At 49.2% G+C, this 14019-nt stretch overlaps 1 protein-coding gene across 1 annotated transcript in view; it reads right to left on the reverse strand.

Annotated features, from left to right (window-relative positions):
* Positions 1-3231: 3231 nt before the first annotated feature.
* Positions 3232-14019, reverse strand: part of LOC126540851 (uncharacterized) — a 105056-nt gene continuing 94268 nt past the window's right edge. Inside the window, exons 14-15 of the mRNA XM_055076418.2 lie at positions 8001-8076; positions 3232-3445 (exon numbers count right to left, since the gene is read on the reverse strand). Coding sequence (XP_054932393.2) covers positions 3320-3445; positions 8001-8076 — 202 coding nt within the window. The 3' untranslated portion in view covers positions 3232-3319. The remainder of the gene's footprint in view (positions 3446-8000; positions 8077-14019) is intronic.

Below are 14019 nucleotides of genomic sequence, written 5' to 3' on the forward strand. Positions count from 1 at the left end.
AGCTCTTGCACCCGTTTGAGCAGCTCTTCCTGGAAAGCCTCCATTTTCTGCAGCCTAGTATCGACATCACATTGTGTGCCGGTTGTTTCGACGCCCTCTCCATTCTCACCCGTCTCCTCATCTGCCTTGAGGGACCCCCCCCCCCCCCCTACTGCCTGCTTTACCGGCTTTCTCGCCATGTATTGCACGGCCTTTTGCAAATACTATAATACTATATCAATGCAGAGCACGTGCCTTTTAGAAAAAAACGATACGCACAGGATCCAAATCCTCAAAATGCCGCAAAGCAACTGTCACCACTGTTTCAAAAATAAACAATGTCGCGGAGACCGAAGGTATGACACGCTCTCGCACGCGCTCAACCACGCGGCCACGCTCTCACTTTTCTACCAAACACGCACAGTAAAACTGCTAATAGCTATTTGTCTTGCCACTTCCAAGCTACTAGTTAAAGACTACAAACACTCAACGTCCCACCCGGCTGCACGTGTTGGAACACGTGGCACGAAAGGACGCTTTAATCATCCTGCAAAAGAAATTTACACGAAGCACACCCGCGCACCCGAAATACGAGAGACAAAAAAGGGAAAGAAAAGGAAAACCGCCAATTACTATTTAGATGCAAAAAACCAGCAAATAAAAAACAGAAGCAAGCTCAAAGCATGCACAAAAACTTATGATTTCGTCGTCGCCACGGAGCCCCGAAAAGCACGTCCATCCGCCACAAAATCCAAACGAGAAAGCATTTTGAGAAAGGCATTTTGTTTGAGCAGCGCCATCTGTCGTCCACCTACGTAAGTTCGACTTGCTTCCGCTGCTTATTTTCGTACCTCTGTGGACGGTAAAAAAAAAGACAATTACGGGGTTTTACGTGCCAAAACCACTTTCTATTTATGAGGCACGCCGTAGTGTAGGACTCCGGAAATTTGACCACCTGGGGTTCTTTAACATGCACCTAAATCTAAGTACACGGGTGTTCTTGCATTTGTGGAAGGTACAGTTTCCCTTCTCTAAAGCTGGTTCTTTATTCTATGACGACACTCACAATGAGGTTCACTTGATTACAGGTTCCTGTGCTGTGGTATAGTGTGGTGCGCCGTTACGAACATGCACTATAGCCGTTTTAAGATTGTGGCTAGTATCATCTCCAACCAGAATGCTTTGCCGGTAGCCATTTCATGCTTACATCTACTCTCGATTACGCGATTAAGGATTACGCCGAAGCTGAGGCTGTAAAAGCAATCCTGTACAAGTCTACGGAAGTGAGCGTGCTGGGCTTCCGTAAATAGCAGCCGCACACCTGGCCGGGAGCACGCGATCGTGCCGGCTTTACCATTAGGCAGCCGCGCCAGCACTCTACCTACCACGTGAGTGAATGAGTGAGTGAAGAAACTTTATTGCAGGTCCGGCGAGCACGCGCCCTCGTCGCGCACCCGGCTAGTCCCACGTCGGGACCGGCAGGTCTAGCCCACCGGTCCGGTCGCGGGCACGCCGGACGGCCAGGATTTGCTTTTTTGGAGTGGGGCTACGCAGAAGCGAGTCCCACTCCTCCTTGATGAACATGGGGTATGTCGACCCGCACTCCCAGAGCATGTGAGGTAGAGTGGAGGTCTGGCCGCAGGACGGGCAGGCGTCGTCGCGATACACGTCGGGGTAAGCCTCGTAGAGAAGGACAGACACGGATATGTGCTGGTCTGTAGAAGCCTAAGCGAAACGGCTTGCGCCCTATTCAACTTGGGTTGAGGGGGTGGAAAGTCCCTTCTAGACATGAAGAATTTAATAATCTCGTTGTGAGTAGCGGGAGCGTCCCTGTGACCGTAGAGAGGAGGGGAGTCAGTGCTCTTTATAGAGGAAGAGCGGTCGGTGAGGTCACGCGCAGCCTCGTGAGCAGACTCACTGAGGTTCGGGGGAACACCCTCGACCGACCCTACGTGAGCGAGAAACCAGTGAATTGAATGGTTTGTGAGAGCATATGGACTCGAGCCGCTAAGAAGACGAACAGCTTCCTTGGCGATGCAACCCTTCTGAAAAGCCCTAACTGTCGTTTTGGAATCACTATAGATTTCGGACCCACGACCGTCTAGCAGGGCGAGGGCGATGGCGACTTGCTCGGCGACTCCGGGGTCTAAGTGCGAATCGAGGCGCTATTGGAAATCTTGCCGCTCGAGTCGACCACAACGACGGCAAAAGCCTTCCTGTCACTGTAGTCTACTACAACGTAGTAAAGTGCTCTACTACAACGCAGTCTGATCTCACAGTGTCATTTCCGTGCTACCCCCGCCGTCGCGATTGTGCTGTCATCACCATAGCTATCCTGCTATCGCCTTGTGATGAAGGAGCATTTCTGGGGTGGTAATTGGCGAAATCAAGTCCCCAGAAAATGCTCATATTCCCCTTCGAAAATTAGGCCAAATTACATTTTCTCTTCAATGCTCATTTATTATGAAGTTTTCTTAGTGTCGAATTTATTTATGCAGCATTTGTGTGGCGCATGCAATTTACTTCTACAACATTTCTTTAACCGGTCCCAGAAAATTGTCATATTTGCCGACGAAATTAGGCCCAATTATTCTTCTCTTCGGTGCCATTTAATATGAAGTTTTCTTAGCATCGAATTTATTTATGCAGCATTTATTTGTGCGGCGCATATCATTTACTTCTGCAACAATTCTTTAAACGCTTAACGGAAGCACTTTAGCCGCCGACTTTAATGTGCCCCGTAATCGGAATACGCTAAAGTCTCTAATACGGGCCCCATTAAAAAAAGTACCAAGTGCTTTGAAATTGAGGTCACATAGGGCCAGATAAAGCGTAATAAACGCAGTCATAGTTTTCAAGAAAGAAAACTCAAGAAACGCAGATGACAATTAGTGTCTGGAGCAAAGGCGCATGCCAAAGAGCCCTCAATTATTCAAAAAAAGAAGAAATAAACTATGGGGTTTTACGTGCCAAAACCACTTTGATTACGAGGCACGCCGCAGTGGGGTACTCGGGAAATTTGGACCACCAGGGGTTCTTTAACGTGCACCTAAATCTAAGTACACGGGTGTTGTCGTCGTTCGCGCCCATCGAAATGCGGCCGCCATCTTAAAGAGACTGCAGCCACTGGGCAGGTAGTTCAGAAGAGAGTACGATTGCAAAAAAACGCCTAATAAGTTCTATTGAGCATCACAATTCGAAGAAAGTCGTCATTCACAAAGCCCACTGTTGAATCTAGTATGTTCACAGGCGTGGGAGGGCCAAAGCAATTTATTTAGAGGTGGCTCCATATCGGGGAGTGGCTGGCACCACGCAGTTGGGCCTCCTTGCGCTGGCCCACTTAAGGCGGCGGCGGTGAGTAGTAGATCCATTCTCGGAGGGGCGCATTCACCGGTACGAGGCTGGCCTCGAGTGCTTGCAACACAGTATCCGGAATACCCCCTTTGGATGCTGCTTCCACCTTGACCTGTAATTTTAGGATAAAATGACCACTCGTTAGAGACACAGGGAGCACGAATAACACAATCCGAGCACGCCTGCGAGTCAATTAGCGTGTGGCTGGTCGGGACGGAAATACCAGCTTCCATAGGCGCATAAGGCGTTCAGTTAAATATCTACTCTGCAGCTGTGAAGAGTGTAAATGAATCTGTTGCTCAACTCCGGGATATTAATAACGACGACTTTAATATGTTTGCCCATAAGCGTCTACGAACGTGGCCGCAATGTGGGTGCTGACAAGTTGATAAAACTTGCTGTATAGTAGTTAGAGCAGCGGCGCTAACAGTAAAGAATGGAAATGTAGGGTGTGCCCGAAGCGCAAATTAACGATACGCAGCCCGCCGTTGACCGTTCGTCGCTAGAGGCTGGGGAGCCCTGGCTGTTTATCCGCCGGATGCGACGATGCTCATCTACTGCGAGTTTTCCTTTTGATTTCTTGGAGCTTTTGTTCTGTTGTTTTGACAAAGGGGGGAAGGACAAGGTCAAAGGAAGCAGGAGACAAACAATCGCACTAAGACCACCATCCTGGCTTGTAGCAGTCAAAACTGATGCACGCGCCTGTCTATAGTTGGCGACTGACACTGTGTACCTTCAGTTATGCTTCGAGCACACGCTCCACTCTTCGCGTTTCAAGTTTTGCGTTATTTCACTTGTAGCTAATATGTATCGTAAATCAATGCTGCGGAAGCCCTCAAGGTAGGAAGGATCTTGAAGAAAAAAAAGAACCATTGTCATGCACCTTACAGTAGCCGAACCTGCAACGGAAAGCCAATAAGGGTTTCTCGTTTTCGCACTTGATTTGTCGATTAAATTGCCCTCACTCTGCGATCTGCTTGCCTGCTGGTTAGTTCAGATGGTAGAGCGGCCTTCTCGAACATGCGTTGGTCCCGGGTTGAATTCCTGGGCTTCAGGACTAATTTTATTAAACCGCGACGCTTTATTTCGTGAGAAACGTGTATTGAATTGCCCTTGTAGCTTCGACATGTTTTTTCTGTCATTGGTTACTGGCCCTATGCGACTACTCGTAAGAACAGCACTCAGAAAACTGGCATTTCATGTTTCAATGAAAGTCTGCATGTGAAGAGCTTGGTCCATTATGTGCGGCAGCTTCGCCGTGGTGCACCACGCTGGATTGAGTGCGGCACTTTCACCTTCACTGCGGACGACATGGCGCCCGCAGGGAAGGTAGGCAATCCGAATGCCACAGAAACACGCGTTGATAAGCGACCGTGCAGACTGTAACCTTCCTAACCTCCATGGCGAAGCGAACAGCACGCTTTGCGAGCTTCGACAGAGGGTTTGCGTTGTGACAGACCATTAAAAGGGTGCTAAGAAGTTCTGTATCTTGCAAACGCCATACGCCTGCTGCCGAGACAGCACTGCTTACTCCATTGCCATTGTCACCTGTTGTGAGCTTTGTTTTTGTACGCCTACATTGTCGTTTGCCGACTTTTCTTCCCCCAATCTTCCAATCGCTGCTTACTATTCTCTATTTCGGACATGTTTACTTTCCCCCTACTCTCTCTGAACCCAAGGGCTTCAAGGAGGCCAGTTATTCCAAAATTGAGCGCTGGGCAGATATTCCTCACATTGTAGTCCAACATGCTCTATCGTTTCCCTAGCTTTACCGCAGCAAGCAAGTGCTTCTTTTTCCTCCTCATATCTCGCTTTATAAGTGCGTGTTCTAAGGCATCCTGACGTCGCTTCGAAAAGTAATGAGCTTCCCTTTGAGTGATCGTAAATTGTTTCCTTCCCGATTTCGTTTTTTACCCCTTAAGTAGTTGCTCATGGCAGGTTCCTTCTCCATTGCCGTCACCCATGAGGTTATCTCAGCCTCTCTGACTTTCCGCTTGACGCACTTTGTTGCTGTTTTGGTCACCATACAGGCCGCGTACTTGCTGGTAAGCTTCCTAATTCTTTTCTTCCACTGTAAATTAATGTTATTCCTGTAGAAATACCTAACCACTCTGCCAGACAATTTACTTTCTTCCATATCCCTCAGTCGTTTTTCATAATTAATTTGAATGTGAGCTTCCCTCACTTCAAAAACTTGTGCAGTCCGTATCAGTGATCCCTGCACTGCTTCATTTGCAGTCTTCCCGTGAGCGCCCAATGCGAGGCATCCCACTGACCTTTGGTTGCCATGGAGTCCTGATTGTACCACTGATTTCAAGAAACAACCGCATTTCCAAATGTAAATCCTGGAAACCTTACACCTTACCAGATATCTCGGAGCACCTTCAACCTATTGTATCCCCATAGCGCTCTGTGTTTCATCATGACCGCATTTATCTTCCCTTTACCCTAACTGTTCTTTCCTCTGTTTCCATAAATATATTACTTCCGTTTGTCCATATACCAAGGTTCTGATATCTCGCTTTATATTTTTTCTTACGCGAGGCATTTCCTGGCCCTGTATCTCCACTGTCTGTTCACTGTTTTCATTGAATACCATAACACCTGATTTTCTAACACTAAATTTCAAACCTAAATTGTTGCCTTCCTGTCCACAGATATTAGCCAGACGTTGCAAATCACTTTGCTTGTTAGCTAGCAACCCAATGTCGTCCGCATAAAATAAACCAGGGATTTGCTGCTCTATTACTGTACCCGCCTGTTTGTATGCGAGATTAAACCCGATTTTACTTCCTTCTAGCACCCTTTCCATCCTCACCATGTACATCATAAACAGCAGTGGTGATAAAGGGTTCATTACGCAAAAAAGAGGTGAGGCGTGCAGACAGGACACAAGAGTAGAGAAGTGGACAACACGAACGGCGACTATCAACTGAAGGGAGCACTGAGGCGGAAAAAGAAAGAAGACACAAAACTCATCTGCGCAAGCTCAGGAATGGTATCACCACGTGTCAGTCGGGTACACAACTGAGATATAACTGTTAAGGCACTTAATCTTTTCCTTATGTAAAGTAATCGAAGGCTGACTACGCACGCACTTCCACCATTTTAGATATGCCATGCCTCTACCATAAGACGCGTATCTTCATTCTTATGTCTGTACAATATCGCGCATTCATCTAACTATGGCGTGCAGTTACAATCTTGACAATGTAGGGAAAGATTAGAAGGCGATCCACCGGTTAACGACCTTTTATGTTCCATTGGCCTCTGATCGATACACCGTCCCGTTCGCCCTATGCGGTCTGTTGTGAGCGTGTGACACCGGAGCTACGAATACGATTAAAGTGGCCGTACTTGCTCTTTTTTCGGTCCGCGCTCAACAGTCCTCTTTGTCAACTACCTCGGTTACGCGAAGGGACGTGGTGCTTGTGGACGACGACAGCGCAAATGCGGTGCTGTGGAAGCTGGGCAGAGTTCTGTCAGTGCACGCTGGAAAGGTCGGCATCGCGCGCGTTTGTGCATTTCTGCTAGCTTCTAGACAGACGATCAAAAGACCCGTTCGGAAGGTGTGCGTTCTCGAAGCGAACTACCAATAACCAGATACCGAGTGATCACCTTGGCTCCTTGGGAATGTGTTGAAGATCATTGGCGACAGGCGGCGACAGGGAGAACACAAGAGAAGGAAGAGCAAGGCGCGAGCAATAGAATAAAAAGATTGAGTCCTTGGGCTAGGGCTAGGGTCTTTACACGCCTCAGTCTCTGCGAAGATACATAAATTCCTTTTGGAATTTAGCGCCGTCCATTTTCGGCAGACATACACGTGACACGCGGTTGAGGGTGAAAGGCGGAGGAATGAAGCCATAACCATTATGGATTCTGTTGCTGTGCTTGAAAAGTCCCTTTGCCGTTGTCGTGCCATGAACGCGTACCGCATGCTCTGGTGCTGCTTATTTCGGGTACTGGAGATTGAGTTGGTATTCTTTACCAATTCAATCTGCCTTCCGTTTGTCCTTGTGATGATGGACTTGTTAGCTTGATAGCTGTCGCTGGCAACCATAAAGGTGCAGTTGAATCGCACATATTACCTCGACTATCAGCATGGAAGCGCATGTGTAGTTGTTTATATCCTGTTCTTGTTTACGTTGAAAGCCTTCACCCACGATGAACCAACTACAGAATATTCCAAGACATTAGCCGGAAAATGACCGCTTTACGTAAAAGCTCGCCTTTTCCCGCCAGAATGACCAGCTTTGCGAGTAACGCCGCGTGTTTGTAAAGTTCTCGAAAACTTGTCGCGGTCGGCTTGTTCTGAATTCTGAATTTCGCACATAAAATATGCAACTCGCATTGTTTAAACCATTTATTCATGTTGGCTCGACTGAGCATTTCAGGACTCACCTAACTTCAGCGTGAAGTTAAAATGCACCGAAGGAATTTCAGTTAAAGTGATTAGGCCAAATTCTAAATGTATTCCGTATAAGGGATATACGTCTTATTTTAGTGAACTGCTGCGCAAGCTCTGGCCGCTTGTTTATTCTTGTTTTGAGAAGTCACATGAATCACAAGTATTCCTGTGCTCAAACTGTTCATGGTTACATCAAAGTATCTCACAGTAAGCTATCCGGCGGAGCATGCATTTCGCATGTCTGTGTAGAGGTACTAACCTTTTCCAGCTCTTCTTTCTTTCGTAGGAGTTTCAAGACTGCAGCGCTCTTCAGATATTTTTGGTACACGCCAGCCCTGCGCAGTGACATGGAAATAATGAATTATCAGTGGTGTTAAAGTATTACTCAGAATTGCTGCATTAAAACCATTTATCGGCAGTCACCACTTCCCGATAGACGCGGAGCAATACCAGGACCTGGGCGAACGGTCATAAGGCACAATGGCGAATGGTGAGTAACATACAGAATGGCGAAAACACGGGGAAGGCGGGAGATGGAAATTGAAGACGATGAACAAAATAAGAACAAGGTGAAAGCAGCAGCCAACGTTTCGACAAGTGGGCTTGTCTTCTCGGCGAGTAACGTTCAACGCGTGGTTGTGCGTTGAACGGCGGCGTTATATGCAAATGTGCTGATTGGGAAAATTGCGTCCCAATTTGATGTGGTTGAATATAGGTGGCTATCATGCCAGAGAGCGTACAATGAAATCGCTCAGTCAGGCTATTGGTCTGAGGATGGTAACTTGAAGTAGTCTTGTGAGTTGTGCCAGAGGCTCTGGGGGGGAACCCTTCGCCTAACATTTCTGATAGAAATGTCTTTCCGTGGTCGCTCAGAAGGACATGATGGGCGCCGTCTCGTAGGATTATCGCTTGAAGGATGAAGGCAGCAACTTCGGAAGCAGATGTAGAACTGACACAAGCTGTTTCGGCATAGCGCGTAAGGGGTTGATGGCTGTAACTTTCCATAGACGACTGGCGGGAGTCATGGGAAGTGGCCCATATAGATCAATGCAAACAACCTCGAACGGTTCCGTAGGACACGAGACAGTTAGTAGCTGCCCGGCAGCACCGGACGTTGGCCGCTTTCGACGCTGGCAAACCCCACAGGAAGCGACGGATCTCGCCACACTGGTAGATAGGTCAAGCGAGTAGAAACGACTTCTTATGCGGTCGTAAGTTTTCTGGATGCCAAGGTGGCCCGAAATCAAATCATCATGAAAGGCCTGAAGGACACGAGCACAAAGGCAACGAGGTAGTACGTCAGGATGATGGATATGGCGGCACAGCATGGAATTTTTCAGCTAAAATTGTGTCAGCTGTCGATGGAGCCTGGCGAGAGGCGGGCTCGAAGCTGGTCTATAATTCTATAATACGCGTAGGTCGTACGAGTCGACGAGTTGTTGAGACGGAAATGATTCATGGTCGTCCGAAGTGAGATGGTCAAGAGCGGCAAAGGACAATATCGCCGTTGAAGGGACGTCACTGGAGGTGGTTGTGGAATCATAGATGAATGTGGCTGTAGGAAGCGTGCCGCGAGAAAGAGTGTCTGCTTCTTGGGGCCTTTTACCAGACTTGTAGATGATCTCAGTCATTTTCTTGCCGATTCAGAATCCAGCAACCAAGACGTCCAGAGAAGTTTTTGGGTGTGGAAAGCCAAGATAAGGTGTGATGGTCCGTAACGACGGTAAAATGGCGGCCGTGCAAATAATGGCGAAACTTCTGGACGGACCAAACAACAGCTAGGTATTCCTGCTCGGTGATGGTATAGTTCTCGGCAGGTGTGAGTACACGGCTGGCAGATGCAACGACTCTCATGCGAAGAGTTTTCTCATTGGAGGAGGACAGCATCAATTTCATGGCCGCTTGGGTCCGTGTGCAAGAGTGTGGCGGGCAGCCTCGTCAAAATGACACAAGACAGGTTAAGATGAGAGGGCGCCCTTCAGCTGGTCAAAGACAGGTTTACATTCCGGTGACCACACGAAGGGAGCACGAAAACGAAGCAAGTTGCGTAAAGCAGCAGTTATAGAGGCGAAGGCACGTATAAATCGGCGAACATAGGAGGCGATACCAAGAAAACTGCGTAGTTCTTTGGTCTTTTCTGGTAGAGCAAAGCGAAGCACCGCCAAAATTTTGTCAGGATCAAGTCGAATACCATCCTTGCTCCCAATATGACTTAACACCTTGATCCCCTTGTTTGCCACTTTTTGGTGTTGAACTGAAAGCCAGCGTTAGCGAGGCATGTGAGAACCTCGTCCAGACGTTGTAGCTATTGTGCAAATGTCGATGAGAAAATAGCGATATCGTCCAGATATCACAATCATGTCTTCCACTTCAGGCCACACTTCAGGCCACACTTCATGCCACACAGAACAGTGTCAGTCAGGCGCTCAAAAGTTGCGGGAGCATTGCAGAGGCCGAAGGACACGACTCATAAAGACCATCTGGGGTTGCAAACGCTGTTTTTTATTATTCGTCTTCGCACATCGGAATTCGTCAGTAACCTGAACGCAGATAAAGACTGGAGAAGTACTCGGCATCTTGCAGAGAATCGAGTGCATCGTCAGTGCGAGGCATAGGGTATAAATCCTTGCGCGTGATCTTGTTGAGCTCTCGGTAATCCGACACAAAATCGCACGGAGCCATCTTTCTTTCGGACAGAAATGGTAGGAGACGACCAAGGGCTAGCAGAGCGGTGGATTACCTGACGTTGCAGCATGTTGCCGACGTTTTCCTCAATAATTTTGCGCTCGGCTAGAGACACGCGATACGGCCGGCAACGTACGATGGATCTCCCATTTGTCAGAATTCGATGCCCTGTAACGGAAGTCTGTCATAATTTCGAAGAATGGGCGTCAAATGAACTTTTATGCTTCTTCAGCAAAGTAAGTAACTATTACGTCTGCGAAGGGGTCAAGTCAGGGCTGCAAGACGGCTGCAAGAGCGGAAGTAGAGAGAGAATGTCCAGCAAACGGGATTTCAGAGGAAGCAGCCCAAAGGGAAACGACAGAGAGGCTCGGAATCAACAACGCAAGCCAAAGTGGCGCCTTTAGAAAGAGGAATTTTCTCACGCGTTGTGTTCCTTGCGGCGAAAAGCGCAGACCCATTGTCAAATCTAACTAGGCCGGATACAATGGCTATCCCGTTTGTGAAACAATGCACAGAGGATAACATTAACGCATCTCCATAGTCGATGACGTTAGATGTGATGGTCAGAATTTGCCTGGAGCCTGGAGATAGCTCGGTATCTTCTGCAGCGGGCAGACGAAGTGGCTTGCATTTATCCTCACCAAAAGAATAACCGGTGCCGATCACATGCACACGTTCCCCAGAACATATAGCAGCAGAAGCAGAGGCAAGGAAATCTCATCCTAAAATGAGGTGGTGGGAGCATGGCGACAGCACAGCAAACTGTATAACGCTGTAGGTCATTGCATGCACAGTACAAAACGCGGAAGGCCGGGTAGTGCCCCTTGAGCTGCAACCAGCGGTGGTCCATCGTAAGGCGTTGTAGCTTTCCTGAGGCGCCTACATAAATCAGCATGCATAACAGATGATGTCGCACCGGTGTCCACCGAAGCTTCAATGTACACACATTCAACGAACACAAATATCATATTGTTACCTAGGAAGACGCAGGCGAAAAGCTATATACAAGTATATTTACACGGGAATACGCCGCCCTTGGTCAAGAGGCAACAGCCCGCGCTAGCCTCCAATCGTCCTCGTCATCTTCACACCGCTCGCCTCTTCATCATTCCAAATACTGTCCCGTAGAACTACCCCCGGCGGCAAAAGCGCCGCCCCGGAGCGACTAAAGGCCGGACTCGGAAGCAGAGCAGCAGGCCTTGAGCCTACTTACGTGCACGACATCACTAGATGCCAGAGTAGAGGACGAGGTTGAACTCACAGGAGCAATTTCGTACGTCACAGGCGTCACCTGGCGCTGCACGCGGTAGGGCCCTGTGTATCGCGAAAGGAGATTCTCTGAAAGCCCGACGTGACGAGATGGCGACCACAGGAGCACGAGCGCATCAGGCGAAAACTGTACGTGACGGTGGCAGGCGTTGTACTGACGCCGCTGAGTGGTTTGCGAGGCCGTCAGTCGAGCACGGGCAAGCTGGCGTGCATGTTCGGCGGGGGTGATGGCGTCGTGCGCATACTCGCTTGTGGAGATCGCAGCAGGAGGAAGTGCCGTGTCAAGGGCAAGGTCGGTTCGCGACCGTACAGTAGGTAAAATGGAGAAAATCCGGCGGTGTCTTGCCGGGAAGAATTATACGCAAATGTGACGTAAGGAAGGGCAATGTCTCAGTCGTGGTGGCCCTTGGAAACGTACTTGGACATTATTATCGGTAAGAGGTTTAACCGCTGTTTCAGGCCATTCGTTTGAGGATGATATGAGGTAGTCAGCTTGTGTTGAGTGGAGCAGGAACGCACAATGTCGGCGAAAACTATCGAGAGGAAGTTACGACCACGGTCAGTAAGCAGCTGTCGCGGGGCGCCATGAAGTAAGATAATGTCACGCAAAAGAAAGTCCGCGACGTCAGTGGCGCAACTGGTAGGGAGAGCCCGCCTGATAGCGTTTCGGGTGGCGTAATCAATTGCGACGGCTACCCATTTGTTCCCAGAGGATGACGTGGGAAAGGGACCGAGGAGGTCTAATCCAACACGAAAGAACGGTTCCACAGGGACGGTGATCGGCTGGAGATGACCGGCAGGTAGCACCTGAGGTGTTTTCCGTCGCTGGCAGGGATCAAAGGCAGCAACATAGCGTCGGACGGAGCGAGCGAGACCAGGCTAATAGAAGTGGCGGCGGACGCGGTCGTACGTGCGGGTTACCGCAAGATGTCCTGCAGTGGGTGCGTCATGCATCTCAAAGAGCATTCTGTCGCAGATGTTTTGGCACGACAAGAAGAAGATCATATCCGTTAGGGAGGAAGTTCCTTCGGTACAGAATGCCGCCCTGGAGGACAGACATATCGGTGAACGGATGCGTCGGTACGTGTAGAGCGCAGACGCTCGATGAGTGCTCCCAGCGATAGGTCTCGGTACTGCTCATCGGCGATGTTAGCGAAGGCAGACACAGAAAATGCCGTTGGTGGTACTACTGCTGGCGTCGTCAGGCTTATCTACCGGGTAGCGAGACAGACAATCAGCGTCCTTGTGTAGTCGACCACATTTGTAGGTGACAGTATACGAATATTCTTGGAGGCGTAAGGCCCAGCGACCAAGTCTTCCTGGAGGATCTTTCAGTGAGCATAACCAGCAAAGCGCGTGATGGTCTATGACAACGGAAAAGGGTTGGCCATATAAGTATGGGCGGAACTTCGCAACCGCCCAAACTAGGGCCAGACACTCACGCTCAGTGATGGAATAGTTGCGCTGCGAGGGTGAGAGGAGCCTGCTGACGTAAGCGATAACACGGTCGTTGCCGCGCCGGCGTTGTGCCAGTACTGCGCCAATTCCGTGACCTGTGGCATCAGTACGGACTGCGGTAGGCGTCGAGGGATCGAAATGGGCCAGAACGAGAGGCGTTATGAGAAGGTCGATTAGATTCGAGAATGCAGAGGCCTCGTTATCGCCCCACTGGAAAGGGGCGTCTTTATTCAAAAGCTCGGTTAGTGGTTGTGCTATGGTCGCGAAATATTTCACGACACGGTGGAAGAACGAACAAAGTCCGATGAAGCTGCGCACATCCTTGACACACTTCGGAACAGTAAGTGCGTAACAGCATGGGTTTTGCCTGGGTCCGGTTGCACTCCGTTCGCGTCAACGAGATGTCCAAGGACGATAATCTGGCGACGGCCGAATTGGGACTTCGATGCGTTGAGTTGAGACGGGCTCGACGAAAAACGTCCAGGAGTGCTGAGAGGCGCTCGAGGTGCGTAGCGAACGTTGGGGAGAATACTATAACGTGGACCATTTGAAACCCTGAAGAAGGGAGTCCGTCATGCGTTCAAAAGTGGCAGGAGCGTTACATAGACCAAACGGCATCACTTTGAATTGATAAAGACCGTTGGGTGTTAGAAAAGCAGTCTTCTCGCAGTCGAGATCATCCACGGCAATCTGCCAGTAGCCGGAGCGAAGGTCAATTGAGGAGAAGTAGCGAGCACCATGGAGGAAGTCAAGGGCGTCATCAATCCGACGTAGGGAGTACAGGTCCTTTTTGGTAACCCTGTTAAGGTGCTGATAATCCACGCAAAAGCGCCATGAGCCGTCCTTCTTTCTTACCAGTACAACAG

This window comes from Dermacentor andersoni, chromosome 2 (assembly GCF_023375885.2).
Source record: "Dermacentor andersoni chromosome 2, qqDerAnde1_hic_scaffold, whole genome shotgun sequence".
Taxonomy (NCBI): Eukaryota; Metazoa; Arthropoda; class Arachnida; order Ixodida; family Ixodidae; genus Dermacentor; species Dermacentor andersoni.